The sequence below is a fragment of the Oryzias latipes genome, chromosome 23 (genome assembly GCF_053564925.1).
Source record: "Oryzias latipes strain Hd-rR chromosome 23, Olatipes_Hd-rR_3.1".
Lineage (NCBI taxonomy): Eukaryota > Metazoa > Chordata > Actinopteri > Beloniformes > Adrianichthyidae > Oryzias > Oryzias latipes.
In genome coordinates, this window is record NC_136259.1 from 16,913,293 (window position 1) to 16,928,081 (window position 14,789).

General features: G+C 37.2%; 1 protein-coding gene across 6 annotated transcripts in view; it reads right to left on the reverse strand.

Annotated features, from left to right (window-relative positions):
* cacna2d4a (calcium channel, voltage-dependent, alpha 2/delta subunit 4a) overlaps window positions 1–14,789 on the reverse strand; it is a 91,523-nt gene that overhangs the window by 1,604 nt on the left and 75,130 nt on the right. For 4 of the 6 annotated variants that reach the window (XM_078942236.1, XM_078942239.1, XM_078942238.1 and 1 more), the window contains 11 exons: window positions 11,655–11,716; window positions 6,583–6,597; window positions 6,229–6,273; window positions 5,878–5,940; window positions 3,788–3,858; window positions 3,226–3,301; window positions 3,077–3,129; window positions 2,339–2,394; window positions 1,962–1,982; window positions 727–847; window positions 191–309 (listed from right to left, as the gene is read on the reverse strand). In XM_078942236.1, coding sequence (XP_078798362.1) covers window positions 191–309; window positions 727–847; window positions 1,962–1,982; window positions 2,339–2,394; window positions 3,077–3,129; window positions 3,226–3,301; window positions 3,788–3,858; window positions 5,878–5,940; window positions 6,229–6,273; window positions 6,583–6,597; window positions 11,655–11,716 — 702 coding nt within the window. The remainder of the gene's footprint in view (window positions 1–190; window positions 310–726; window positions 848–1,961; window positions 1,983–2,338; window positions 2,395–3,076; window positions 3,130–3,225; window positions 3,302–3,787; window positions 3,859–5,877; window positions 5,941–6,228; window positions 6,274–6,582; window positions 6,598–11,654; window positions 11,717–14,789) is intronic. The other 2 variants (XM_078942240.1, XM_078942237.1) reach the window with 1 other exon arrangement.

Here is a 14,789-nt window from a genome sequence, read left to right on the forward strand (position 1 = left end):
ATGTTGAACAGGGTCAAGGGGAACAAAAAACCAATAGCGTCTAGAATTGGGCATTATATAATACACATTTTTGGGTCATAGTAAAAACGTAGAGGATGTAAGAAAAATCCATATTCTTCCTGAGATCAATTGATTTTTAAAAATGTATTTAGATTTTTCATAATGTATATTAGATACCCAAATCAAAGGATATATTTGACTTCTTTGGGCTCCAGGGTTATGGGCGGGTACTGCCTGGAGCAGTCACAGTCTGCTTGCACAACCAACATCAACAGGTTGCTCTCTGGGATCTGTTGCACTACAAACATTCTGACACAAACAGAATAAGTGCTCTTAAACAGCATAGAATAAATAAACTTTATTGTGCGTGTCTTTAGACTTAAGGGTCAATGATGACTGAAATACCATATTTTTCCACAAGAGGGCGGTCATACTCAACACAATATTTATGACCAGTATGCTTTTCCTATCCACTTCCATTTGAATCCAGTTATTTTCTCTTTTTTTCTGCTCCTTAAAATTTACCTACTACTCTGTCTCCCATTCTCCCAATTTCTCAATAACCCAACACTTACCTTTCTCTTGATAAAACATTCAAACAAACAAACACTGCTCAAATAAAGCAGAGGCACTGAAAATGTGTTTTAAAAATATAATTTAATGCGGCTTGCAGAGGGCCATTTAACTTTTTTGATGTTCATAAAGTGTACACAAGTGTGTGCTTACTTCTGGCATCGTCCACACTTGATAATGCTGTTGGTCTCTTTGACTGACGGCTCATAAATGAAGCTGGGGTACTCAGTGTCACATGGCTGCAGGATGTCCACTTTTTTCTTATGAACATAGGCTAATGGAGAAACAGACAGGGTCACATCTTTGGGTTGGAATATTGAAGAAAGTCAAAATGTTGGTGAAGCTATTTGTTTGTGGCTGACAGGAGAATGAGAGCTGGTGTCTAAAAGCTAACACTCAAGCTATTAATTGGTACTTAGCTTGCAGCATGTTCCAAACAAGAGTGAATGTGGTGTGTGTTTACAGGTGAAATAATGGGGCTGGAATTTGGCAGGAAAGATATAATGGCTCATTAAAATGTAAGATGTCTGGCTGTGATTTATGGTGTTTTGTTTAACAGCTTAATTGTCATTTAACCACCCATTTTCTTCACTTTTTCAAGGTCAAGGTGGGGCTGGAGCCTTTTCCAAATGTCATTAGTGAAGAGGCAGGGTGGAGTTATCCATCACAAATGAACAAAATCAGCTGTATACATCATTTTAGGATAATCAGTCAGCCTAACATGGATGTTTCTGAAATGTGGTAGAAGAAGAGGCATTGAGAAAATGCATAAACCCCGGAAATCTAGAATTCAGACGCTTCAAGAAAAGTCATTTCTGAAGCTTTTGGCAGCTGCATCTGCTTCCTCTAAAAGCCTTATGTAATCGGATGTGCAAAGCTTCAATGTGTTTGAAGGCTTCAACAACTCAATCAACAAATGAAAAAGGGAATTTTTACAAAAACACTGCTCTTCCTTGAAGACCGACTCCAGAGAAAATCCTGTTTTTTTTTGGTGGTATTAACATGTTCTCGGGGCATTTTTCTAATGATGAAGGACATGTATAAAGAAAATGAAGCTTAAAAATTTCATAGCTGAGTATTTATTTTTTCAAATCGTTTTGAATCCGAAGCAGATGAAAAAATAAAGTAAGAAAAAGGCCACAAGCTGCCTGTTTGTGGGAAGGGGGGGCAGGGTTGCTCTGCATCAATGGTCCCGCCCACAACTCTATTTCTAATGAAATCCTCCCGCTCTGAAGAAACTATGTCCTACATAGAAAATTACCATCTTTTCTTTTCTTTTTTGGCTAAAAACATCATAATCATAACTAAAAGACCACTGGGAATGCTTTTAAAATAGATCAAATGAGTGGAGAGGGACTTTAAAAAACACATCGAAGACAGATACTCACACACACTGAAAGATGACTTGGCTGATTGGAAGATGGATGATGATGAGGAGAAAATGCGATGGATGAACAACGGGTGTGCCGATGAATGAGGTGAGGATTTGTTAATGGAACCAAAGAAGTGGATGAGAGGTAAGGAGACAGCAGTGACTTAATGCGTCATGGTCAGCAACACAAACATGTTAGAAGTTGGTCTCTAGTGAGGACATGGGATTAACCTTTCAATACATTCTTCAAAAATGTTTTGTGGTTGCTCAGAAAAATGCATGGAGGTGTTTTATTGTAGATAAATCAAAATGTGCTCTTTGAGTCAGATAACTCAAACAAGACTAAAATAAAATACATACAATTGGCACAGTTTCTTTTCTTTTAGCCCTTACCCTCAGCAAAATGCTCTGTATGCCAGAATCCACAGATATTAAACTTCAGTAGGAACCTTAATGTAGAAGAGAGAGGAAAGTGGATGAAGAGAGAAGTTCAGTTGGCTGGCAGAGACTGGACTTTAAAGCAGATTGCCTTCAAGCATGCTGCATGCAGATTTGAAAAACTGGGCCACAACCCAAAGTTGTATCCAGGGAATAATATAATGGGTCCAGAAAATATTCTGCTGTAATGGGCAGCTTTGCAAGTAGAGAAGGTTTGTAAAAAGAAAACCCACTTTCCTTAAATTAAAAATGTCAGGTTGATGAAAAACTTGTGTGACAGTCATTCCAAACTTTAAAATCATGTCTTTGCCAAAAACTATATTTGGCATAAAAAACTTTTGATTGCAACTTCCCATCTCCTTGAAAGTAATTGAGTTTTTTTTCTTGAAGAAACTTTAGCAGAAAGCTAACCGAGCTTCAAAAGTTTGCTTAATAATTAAAATAAAAACTGACCTGCTTGTAAAAGTGGCTGTAACATCATAAATAATTCCTCACTGACTCCATTCTCTTTTGCCTTTCTTTGCTTTTTTCAATTTGACCAGGTTCTGAAACATCTAAGTGGATTCCCTTTTGTTTGCAATTCAGTGAGGGTGGAAATTATGTGAAGCTTTGCCATATTGATTTAAAAACTGAACATCCTTGTGGTTTTTTTGTCATTTAAATCTTTTTAAAAATGACCCTGAGAACACTTACAGCAGGAAGTTGGAGATGATCCACTTGAAGGCTGAAGCCAGACCATAGAAAGGCTAAATAGGCAAAAAAAAAGGTGATATGTTTTTTTGACACTAAAGTTGATACAACCTTTGTTGGAACCTTTATGTGGTAAAATTCCCTTGACGTACACTGAAGAGCGTGCGGGCGCTGCTAACAGAGTGTGTGTTTGTTTTACACATGGCCTGGTAGTCGAACAACGACACCCTGAGGAAACACAAGAAAACACACATGAAGCCATTTTTTGATGATTGTACTTCTTCAGACCCATACAACACACAGAATTGACCTGCTGAGGTTGATTTCCATGATGGGTAAAAGCCATGAATTTATTTTCATTTTCAGATTGAGGACGTGTTTTACTAAATTAATCTTGCTCCTCAAATGACGTGTAAAAAACAGGGAGACAAATATTTCTAAAAAAGTTCATACTTAGAAAAAGGCATATGCGTCTCAGACAAAGCATGATCAAATCTTAAAATCGGATGAGAGATTACATGCAGTTTTCACAAAAAAAGACCCCAAATCCTTGAAAGTAGAAGAAGAAAACATTGAATTACAGTGAGCATTTACAGGAAACAGAAGAGGAAATAACTCACAGCACAGGAAAACCGGAAAGACTCCATGAAGAACCCCCCCCCCACCCCCCACCCCAAAAAACCCAACATATTTCAACAGTCTGGCAGGCTCTACCTTTTGAACATGCCCATCCTGATAAGTGTGGTCATCACTGAGCCGTCAACTTCGCCAAAGAACTTTCCTGCCTGGGAGAAAAACATTGAGTGAATCTCTGTAACTGCATCTGTTATTATAATGCTGAGTTGTTTTAGTTGTCATGCATGATAGACAGAAAAAAAACAGCCAGCCCCACTTAGTCAAAAAAAACAAAACACACGTGTGTATCTTTAAAATGGTCTTGATTGAAACAATTAAAGAATTTAACTTAATACAGTTACGTTTTTTTTGTTGTTTGATGTTAGAAGATGCACTATGCCGTTCTTAATAAGTAACAGTTGCTTGGATTGAAATATCACCAAAACAGGAAGGGGAAAATATGTCTGTCAGGCTCTATGACAGTTCAAATCTAAAAATGCTTCCAAAATAAATAACCTTTAGATCCATGTAAAAAAAAAAAATGAGGGTTCAAAGTAACAAGAAAGTAGTATTTCTATTTTAAGGTTGTACTCTATGAAATTCAATATATGCTATGTGTCATTGTTGCAGGAGTTTAACACATGTTTAAAACATGTTTATTACTAGCAAGTAACTATTGGACAAAAGTAACATTTTTTGTGCTTCAAAAATAAATCTAGTAATAAATAAATAAATTAATAATTAAATAAATAAATAAATAAAACTAATACATTGAAAAATATATGAAAAAATAATTAGCGGTATAAAAAAACATTTTTTTCTTTTGTATAGTTCCACATAGGGTGAACAGCAGAGCTATACGATTTGCTTCCAAAAAATATTTGTCAAATCTTCTGAGCTAAAGCCAATGAGCCATTTTTCCAAATGACTTTAAAACTGTGTTTGTTGGATGGCAAATCAAATCAAATCAAATGATCATTATGTTGCACTTTTCATACCTTTGAAACACAAAGTCCTACATACCTGAATAAACAATTTTTTCAAAACCGCAAAACTTTGGCAATTTTACCATTTATAATTAAAGAAATGGGAGTTTCAGTGACATGGGGAAGTATAGTAAATTGCTGTAGGATAGATTTCCATTTTTCAACAGCATTCATGTCAAGTCGGCTAAATAGATTTTATTGGTCACCGTGGCATGCAGAGCACACAAAAGTGTTTAATGGGGTGGAGGTCAGGCCTGTTTCCTCCAGTGTCTCTGATAAATGCAGCTGTGTGGAGGTGAGAGCTGCCATGGTGGAGAATAAAGTTCTCCCCAGACTATGGAGATCTGGGATTGCCACTAGTTACTAAATATAATCTCAATATTTCTCTGCACTGATTGCCTCCAATAATGACAAGTTTTGTTTTACCATAAATGGCGATGTTGCCCCACTCCATCACATAATTACTCTATGGCTATGTCTGAATTCCCGCCTTAATCCCTAACTGCAAAAAAAAACAAAACATACAGTGTCTATATAAACTACCTAGTGCCTTGGATTTTAAAAACAATTTGGACACCATGCTAACTTCTTTTTTTTTTTTGACACCAAAATTAACGTCACCAAATTCACAAAGTGAAAATCTAATCAATATGAGTGTTTACAACAACTATTTACAAATCCACTGTGTACCGATGATGAAAACGTTGATAGTTGATTTAAAAAAAACATTTAAATACACCTTTTTTCACAAAAATTGTTCAAACGCAGTGCATTGTTGTCTATATTCATAGTGAGGAGTTCTGATATAGCCTTTGTCTTCACACTTTGAAGCCATGATTCAACTCCTGTAGGCCAAATCTGGACACATCCGTCCTTCTCCTGTTTTCCTTTAAAAATGCATTTTTAAAAATGTTTTAGAGACAAAGCCTAATGTTCAGAGCAAAAAAGGGTACCGGAAAAGACTTGGCTAAACTGAAATAGCTTACTCACTAACGGTTATAATAAAGAGAGAAATTCTTGCAGGAAAACTTTGTGATTGAGATTTATAACTAAAGTGGCTTTTTTAAAAATTGTACCTCTCCTGAAAGATAATGAATACTGGCAAATGCAAGAGCTCTCAAACAATCATGCCAAAGATTAAAAGGCACTTCAACTCAGTTATGTTTGTGGGACTGTGGGGTGGGAGTGTGTGTGTCAACTTACATCACTGCGCCGTTTGGAAATGAGGACAAAGCCATTATTGTCAATGGCGTAACAGTCAATATCCTGATTCAAGAGGCAGAGACACAAAAATCAGTCATGTAAGACAGAAAAATAGTCAAACACAACTGATGATGATTACACTGATTTGGGACATCAATGTTTGCTCAAGATTTCCATTATTAGCAGTCCATAACGACATTTACCGTTAAATAAGAGAATCTCAGAGTTTCGTGGCTTTGCAAAGTATAAATGTACTAAAATAAAAGTGTGTAGATAGTTTAGCCATAAAAAAGTTATTTTAAGTCAAGTGAGATTTAAGAAAGTTTTCCAATAGGCAAAATATATACTTACAAGTGTATCACAGCGGAGAGGACAGACCCCCTCAACAGCAGAACACTAAAGAAACCAGGGACAGACAAGAAAATTAGCATGTTTGTGAGCCCGGAAAACACTCTAAACACGATTTATTGATAGGTTTTAGACGTCTAGCTTCTGACTGCCCATAAAACACAGTGTTTGTTGTACATTGTTGATGCACGTCTCTCTGTGATTAGCTTCTGAGTGTCTCATTTGGAGTTTAGTGTCTGATTTGTTCCTGCTTGTCTTTGATTGTGTGTATGCGTGAGAAGCAGAACGCAGCGGGAGGTTTCAACTTTTCCTTTGTAGAAAAATAAGACATATGTTTTAGGAGCATAATTTACTTACATCAGTGTCATTTGGCTGAGGAATTGCAGACAATCCAGAAAAATAGCATGAAGAAAAGAGATAAGAGATGTTTGTTAAGTATATAATGTGCGCAGCCATTTAAAAGCCACTTACTTGAAAAACAAGGGATAAAATGTACTTTCTATTGTGAACATGAAAGCAGATGAAAATATCCAAAAAAGTGTTAATAGCGTACCGATTACACAAAATACATAAAAAATAATGCTATTCAAATATAGGGAAAATTCAAAATACCAGGATTCAGTTTGTAAAGCACAGATGATTGAGGTTGTTCCATTTCTTCATTTTGGAACTGCTGTCATGTTCAAACTCTAAAGCTGACCCAATACCTTCATGGCCACATTCTATGTTTAAAACATGTGGATTGATGTCTGTGGAAAATGCACCAATGGACAAACAGAGCATGTCAAAGTGTGAAAGCAACAATTTATCCTTCTCCCCAGCCTAAAGTGTCAGTTTCCCTTTGCTTCCCTTCACTGCTGCCTGATATGAACTCCAATTTAGTGACTGACAGACAGAAATCAGGGCAGACCACCCGTGCAACAAAGGTGATAGGTGATGTTTTAGAAGAACTGTATGTGCAAGAAGCTGCTCTGTGCCATTCAGGAAATTTTAGGCTACAAAAAACATTCTCTAAATCACATTATAAATACTGCATTTGTTTCTTTAGGTTGCCTTTAGAAGACAAAAATGGTAGAGATACAAATTCACAAATAAGACGCCTTGTATATCAATTTTAACAGGAAAATGTTTGTTAAATAAAAAAAAAGCCAGTAAATGAAAATTTTATAAATGCTGCACATGCACTGAAGAATGCCATAACAAATAAAAAAATCAGATAAATATTTCTGCTGTAGATGTTATTTCTATGAATTTGCAGAACACAGTTTTAAAAAGTAACTGAGAAACTGACAATGAGCTCATCGTCATATTTCAGGGGAATGAACTAAGTTTGTTGTAAATGTGTCACTTTCACAATATAATGAAGCATTTTACTATCTATAGGCAAAAAGTTACTTCAAGACTAGTTATGTTATATTTCATGGATTTCACAGTAGAATTGTATGCGCTACATGCTAATTTTGAATTTAATAATGGTGTCATTAGAATAGCAACATACACTATGATACTCCAGAAACCTGCATACATTATTAAGCCTTAATGGCACTTTCCTATTGTCATTTGGATCAATCAGGACGCTGCAGTGATTTGTAGTCATTTTGTGTTAGCTTCCAAATTCCCTATTTAATAAAAACAATATTTATATTCACTTCAAATGAATGTGCTTTACATGAATGCCTTCATTTTTATTAATTTATAAAATAAAGGGAAAAAAGATTTAAATCCAGACTGATGACTTAGGTATTGTGTTAAATAAGTACACCCAGAAACATAAAACAACCTGGTTTGTAAACAAAACTCCCATTAAGATGAGTGATATTTATGGAACTGAACCATCAATCCTGTTGGTTAAGCTAATGGCTGCAGTGGAGAGCTCTTACAGAAAGCAATAAAAGGAGAAAAAAGAAAGAAGGAAAGGCCTTATTCCTTTGTGGGTAATAAATGGCTGTCTAAAATGTAAGAGACCGAAAAAATCTATCGTACTTTAATTCCTATTACTATTACCCCAGAGCCCCACTTGATTTCAGATAAAACAAAAGAGCAATGAAATATAGATATAGAATGCTGTAGCTGTCTTGTTCTTCCTCCTGTTGATGCCACTTTCATTAGGAATTCACAGTAGGTGCAGTATCTGCACTCCTGAGGGAGTGGAACACTCAAAATAGACTGTAGAGAGGATTTCATGCACACACATATATTGAAATACATGAAAATGCACACAAAAACGCAAGCACATACTAGGAATAAGTGCAACCCTAGGAAATAAAGATCAAGTACAAGACAGGGAGATAAGATATTTATCCTGGCTGTTTTTAGAGGGTTGAAGAGAAGGAAGGAGAAGAGATGGAGTCAATTTACGAGATGAAGAGAGTGAAAGAAGAGGTGAAATGAAATAAAATGAGCTGAGTGGGGAAACATTTAAAGAAAAAGCACACAAATCAAACTCATCAGATTATCCCAAAAGAATTCTACTTAAAGTCAATACACAAATATACAAAAAAAAAAACACATATGAACACAGACACACAAAAGTGAACACATCAGGGAGTTGCAGAGGCAAGCTGTCATTGCTATCCATCACCTAATGGCTAGCCAGCAGTCTTAAATGGCCTTTTAAGTGCTGTCATTTACAGCTGTGGGAGCTGGAGAAGTGGAGAGGGACCAAACTCAGGAACACCTGCTGCAACAAAAGCTTTTCGCCAAATTAAGCAAGCCCCGAAAATTACTAACATTATTCATCCTGGACCCGTACTGAAACTCTGCACATAACTCAGGATGTGGACCAAAACTACAAATCAAGTGATGGCATTTAATGTTTTCAAAATTACATTTTGGCCACAGGGAGTAATCCATTTTAAACTCAGGCACGAAAAATGCCAGAAAAACAATGTGCGAATGCTTCAAATAAAACTCAGGTTTCAAAAACAGCAACATTGTTTAATGTTTTTACATAGTGCAAAAGAAGCATATAAAAAGAACATCTATACATCTTTTTTTAATAAAAATAACTGTTGACATATTTCTATTCTGTTCTTTCGATTCACTTAATATAATAGGAAAATTGTTATTTATGTAATAATGTGTGCAATTTTACTATTTCAAATTTTATGATGGAATCATAAAATAATAAATGACTTTCATCGTAATCATACATTTTGTGTCTAGACTGTGGATGTTTCAATATTTAGAGTAGAGTTTAGCTGCACACTGAAGGCAACACTAAGGCCCCATTTACAATGCATGCTTCAAGTTACCCAATTCCGATTTTTTCCTCTCATGTGGCACAGATCGACATGACCGGTGAACGGGTAAGCAGGAAAAAAACGCATGGATTCCGATTTTCTCAGATCGGATTCAGGCCTCATTCATATGTGGAATTAAATCGGATATGTGCATTTGCGTGTGCCATGTAAGCAGACAAATCGAATCGGATTCCCCAGTAAATGCGAGTCGTACGTCAGTGACGTCAACTCAGGACACCACCAACTGAGATCACATGACTTATTATAGGTGCTTTAGTGCGCTGATTTTGCTGTTCGAGGACAGCTGGAGCCCCATCAGCGTGTTACCTTTCAGCCTCAGGCTTCAGACCGTAGTCGGAAACCGCTGTTATTAACGGTCCGGTCCAGGTCAGGACGCAAACGGTAACTAATCAAGCGGGACACCATTGCTCTGGAACAGGCTAGAAGCTGTTTATTTCTTTGTTTGGATTGAACTGTTAGTACAGCACAACGTCTGCAAACACTTCCTCGTTCAAAACTCAGTGAGAGCACATAACCCGGTCGAGCAGCCCTCCTTTTTCCTCTCCCGCGCATCCCCTCTCGTGCGCCTGCCACATCCTGGAGCGCCCAAGGCAACGCCTCCTTCCGTCGCTGCGTTGCCTCCATGACAACCGCAGTCACACAAAAGTCCGAAAGAAGGTCCGTGGAAGGCGGAAATGCTGGTGCGTAGTCCTCAGAACGTCTACGTTTGATAGCTTCAGCATTGTATAGTGTAAATGCAAAAATCGGATGCGGGTCACTTTTATTTATAGTCAGAAAATCGGATTTGGGCATCAAGACCTGCAGTGTAAATGCAGCCTTATACTGTCAACTTGTCAACAGTGTCAGAGGTCAGAGCTCTGTCTCCCCCTCTGGTCACCAGCAGGAACTGTCTCCAGAATTCTGAGTGGACTACATCTCCCAGCAACCCCGGCGAACAGTCTCTGCATGCCACACACCTGACTCATTTGCAATCATTCACAGTATACTTAAGCACTGCACTGAGCCTCATTCAGTGTGAAGTATTGTTTGTGCCTCTCTGCCTGCATTACTGAGTGTTATAGCCTGACAGAATCTTCTGATTTCCATACCCTGTTTTGTCACTGACTCAGTTTGGCTGCTGCCTGCCCCGAATCTCGCTTGGATCCTGACTACTCTAGTTTCCTCTCTGATGCTCTCATGCTTGTTATCGACCCCTGCCTGCCTGACCCTGACCCTGATCTCACTTTTGGGACTTTTAGCTGAGCTAATAAACCTGCTGCATTTGGAACCTAGTCGTCTGCCTGTTCTTGTGACAAATAACTAGTTGAGTTTATTTTGTCAGTCATATCCTGCTATTTTCCTTGTATTTTGCAGTCCTAATTAATGATTGTCAGTCTACTTCCAGTTATGATGTTACATTTTTATGTGTCTTAACTTCACACCCTTGAGGACAGCTTTTCTAACCTTTTCATTGTCTTGGTTTTGGTTGATGGACATTTCTGTACCTGCAATTTTTACTTTAATAATCCATCAAAACACTTAAAATCATGGAAGAAATTCCTGCAATTTTTTCGTAATTATCCACTTTGAAAGAAAACTTTCTGCTAATGTGTTATTTAAATAAAACACAACTGTTGTACACTAAAAGATTAGCAAAGAAATGAGAAATGAGCTGATGACTAAATATTTGACCAATTCATTTGTTTTATTCACTATAAATGACTTGAGTATTTAGATGTAGTGGAATTAGACGGAAACTGTTCTACAGTGAAATTCTTTTGTTTAAATATTAAAAACTTAAATTCCCATCAGTTGTCACACACCTAGGTGTGTGAAGTTTGTTCTCATTTGACCAATCCCCCTTGAGCTGTGCTCACGAGCCATTTGGCGATTATTTTAAATTTAAACATAAGTTAATACTTTAATACATATATCATGCTTTGGCAGCATCAAAGTACAATGTAATGAATCTCTTAACTAAAGCTTTTTATTAGCAAACAGTTTTTTTCTTAATCAAAGCCTAGAATGAATAAAAACAAGCAAACGCCAACAACTGAATATCACAACAGAGCTTAGCCACGATTAACAAGCATAAAGACACGCTACTTGTTTAACAATAAAAATCTTAATTTACATATTTGCGTGTGTGTGTACATATTTGTAAATCTATAGATATTAAAATCTTACCTGAGCTGTAATGGCCAAAAATCTGGACTCGATTGCTCCAACAGACATCTGGACTCCAATTGCTTAAAAACAGAAACAAAATAGGATATCTATATAAAAAACACTAGTTTCCAATTCACAACAGCATTTTCCAATAAATCACTTAGTTTTGTTTTTTTTAATCAGTGGTGTTAAAAAGAGGAAAACATTGGTTTACAAGTTAAATTGTCTACATCAGAGAAAATGAAATCAGAAACATTTTTTATTCCAGACAGATAACAGACAAAACAAACATTTTATTATCGTAGCAATATATCTCGGCTCATTTTCAAACAAGGAAAGGAAACTTCTTATTCAGATATTTAAAAAAACAAACAAACAAACAGTAAGTGAGCAACTATAAGCCTCTGAGCGTGGACAGAATTGTATCTAATTTTAGCCTCTATGTGTGGACATGTGTACACAACATAGTTCTCTAAGACACCATTATGCCTAGAATTAGTTTGCATGTCTTATGAGCACATACACCCAGCAACAGAGTGACTGCTGAAGTCAGCTTAGGGCTGCATGTCCGTCAGCACTTTAGTCAGCAACGTAACATAAAAACAGGATCCGTAATTGCACAAGTTCTTAGTGCACACGCACCGTATATGTGCGCATGCACAACAAAAAACACGCTCTGTAAAGGAAGATATGACACTTCATATTAGCGTCAAAGACTCAGCATTTTTTCTTCAGGCGTGCTCAGTGAAGTCACTCAGGAAAAATCTCCACAGTGCTCACAATGCACAACTTGAAAATGACTGCACACAACCCTGCACACATGCATTACCTCACCCACAATGATCCCATGTGCACATGTTTTGCAAAGCAACACAGCATGACACAAATGATTTATCTAGTTTTTCCTTTTGAGCCCTAGAATCAATTAAATCTGGAAAAGTTCAGTGTGTGTGACAAGTATACAACTATGCATGCTCACACTCGCTCCTTTGACAAATTTATACTCAATTAACTTTATGTGCAATTTCTGGGATAAGCGTGTTCATCAAGGAGAGCTCATCTTCTTAAAATATATAAAAGAAGGCAAAAACATCATCTGCATTTGCCATCTCTATGCTGCATTTAAATTAAAGTGACTTTTTTTCTCTATTTTTCATTGATTGCAAACGTTTCTGTCTGACATTTTATTAAATTACGTAATATGCTAGGCTAAAGAAATTTGACTATTTAGAGGAAATTGTTTAGAGGAAATTAGAGACACACATTTTTTCCCCCGAAAGCTATAAGGAGAGGTGGTCAAAGAACTGAGCCTTTGTTTGTGAAATGCTGCAAGGTGATGTCCATATCGCAAGTCCTCATCAAAAGAAAACTGCAGTAGCTCACGTCCGCTGCATCTGCAGAATTGCTTTGTATCTATCTCATGCGTCACCATTTCATCTGCTCTGTGTAAAATCAGCACTGCTGCTAAGTTGAGGTTGCAATTAGCCTGTTACACAAAACAAGGTGTTTGGCTGATCAAAGGGTTGTTTAAGTTTTAAATCTCTAGGAAAGCCACCTAAAAATGTCCCTTTAAAGGGGCTTTTGGCTGTTCCCTTAAGAGTCTTCATGACTGATCTGCTGTTTTTATCACATCAAAGAAAAAATAGGAATCCATGTGAAATAATCATCTTTTGTGTTTCTGTCTAAAATAATCCATCTTTGCTATGAAGAGATTCAAGGCCTTGGTCATTTCTGTGAGAAGGGTTTGAAAGCCATAATAGAGGGCAGCAGTAATCTGCCTTCTCTGCCCCTTGGAGCTGGAAGCTGATAGGCCACATCTAATTAAAACCACCACAATGATCCCTGCATTTGTGTGTGTGTGTGTTTCAGTGTAGTAGACGTCTTTTTCATTATAAGTTTGCACAGCTTGCAAGCATTTAGCACTTGGCACAGGTTTAGCATGCATTCAACTGCGATCACAAAGACATGCATGACCTTTCGTGGATGCAGCTAAGAATATCTCCACTTCTGAGTTAGTTTGTGTGTGCGTGCAAACATATGCTTGGTGCTCCCAAACTGAGATACAATTAGTTGGGGCTGCCAATCACAGCACAGCATGTTTTCAACAGAAAATGAATAAATAAATGAATGAATACTTTTTTTTACTGGATCTAATAAGTTATAACTCTGATGAGGCAGAGGTGTGGCAGACAGAGGGATGGGAACTGTCACTGACTGCATAAAAGACTGAACCAGGCACACATTGCTTGATTATCATAGGACCTGCTGGTTTTTGAGTGTTCATGCATTCTCACAACAGATAATCAGAGAAAAGCAAATATCAAGGCACAGATTTTTAAGGGTTGCTTGCAAACGTTTCCTCAACTTAGCCAATACTTTAAGGTATTTTTAACTTTTTTTACTAAATCTGTGCAGTACCAGCCTCCTTCAGGTTCGTGAGCAGCTGCACGCGCTTCCAGTTTTCAGTGCCAGCCTAAAAACCTTTTTTTGCAAAGCCGGCAAAAAGTAACTGCATGACTTCAGTTTGTTCTCTGTTTTTGTAGTGTTTCCTCATTAATTTTGTACTGTGATCTCCATCACAGCCAGTTGGTTTTCAAGTGGCACACAGAAATGTAATCTTTTGGCTGCTCCTTATTTTTTTTTTTACATACCGTTTAGTACTGCAGACTGTGATTGTACCTAGGAACATGTAACATGTAATAACATGTGTAAGTCTAACTGTTACAAATGATCTAAAAGCTCATAAACAATGCGACATGAGTATAAAAAAGACGAACTTTCATGCAGCGTTCACATCGGGCTCGGACACGCTGGTTTGATCCACTGCCTCCAGTGAAAAGTCCATGGGCCTCTAAGGGCTTCCATGTTCGAAACTCTCATGTTAAATTTAACCTCCGCAAGTTTTAAGTCAATTTTACAACTCTACGTACAAAACGCTTGGCCTTTGAATAATAAACCAGTCGAACTTTGACCAATCAGGGACTCAGATTTGGTAGGGATGTGTCAGTAGCGACCTCTTCAAAAGTGCCAACTGGTATAAACGTTGTCATAAAGGAGAAATTAATAATTGTGGTTTGTGCTATGACACCAGGTCTTTCATATATCGGAATAGAGCTGTGAAAGAAAAAGTCTGGAGCAAAATTCGCGAGATTT